Source organism: Gavialis gangeticus, unplaced genomic scaffold, assembly GCF_001723915.1.
Source record: "Gavialis gangeticus isolate Ggan-Ray unplaced genomic scaffold, GavGan_comp1, whole genome shotgun sequence".
Lineage (NCBI taxonomy): Eukaryota > Metazoa > Chordata > Crocodylia > Gavialidae > Gavialis > Gavialis gangeticus.
In genome coordinates this window covers 31868219-31868541 of record NW_017728995.1, presented here as the reverse complement: position 1 = coordinate 31868541, position 323 = coordinate 31868219, and the positions used below count along the sequence as shown (strand labels likewise).

Here is a 323-nt window from a genome sequence, read left to right as displayed (position 1 = left end):
GCCGCAGCCCCCCCGCCCGCCGCCAGGGGCCGCCGCCGTGCGCAACCAGGCCCCTCTCGTGCCCCGCACGTGGGTAGCATCGCGCATGCGCTACCCCGAAGCCCGGGGGGGGGGGCCAGCGGGGCCGCGCTCTCGTCACGTGACGAGGGAAACGGGGAACCCGGAAGCGGAAGTGAGGTGAAGCTGGGCAAGAGGGAAATGGGTCGCGTTGCCGTGGCAACGGTGTGAGGGCTCGGGGCCATGGGGGAGTTGGGGCTGGAGTCCGCGGCCGAGAACACGTACAGCCTGCGGCCCGCCGGCCAGCGCAAGTGAGCGGCCGGGCT

General features: G+C 74.3%; 1 protein-coding gene across 1 annotated transcript in view; it reads left to right on the top strand.

Annotated features, from left to right (window-relative positions):
• The first annotated feature begins 188 nt into the window (after positions 1 to 188).
• The window catches only part of TCTEX1D2 (Tctex1 domain containing 2), a 5465-nt gene continuing 5330 nt past the window's right edge, over positions 189 to 323 (top strand). The window contains exon 1 of the mRNA XM_019503464.1: positions 189 to 308. Within this exon, the coding sequence (XP_019359009.1) occupies positions 241 to 308 (68 nt within the window). The 5' untranslated portion in view covers positions 189 to 240. The remainder of the gene's footprint in view (positions 309 to 323) is intronic.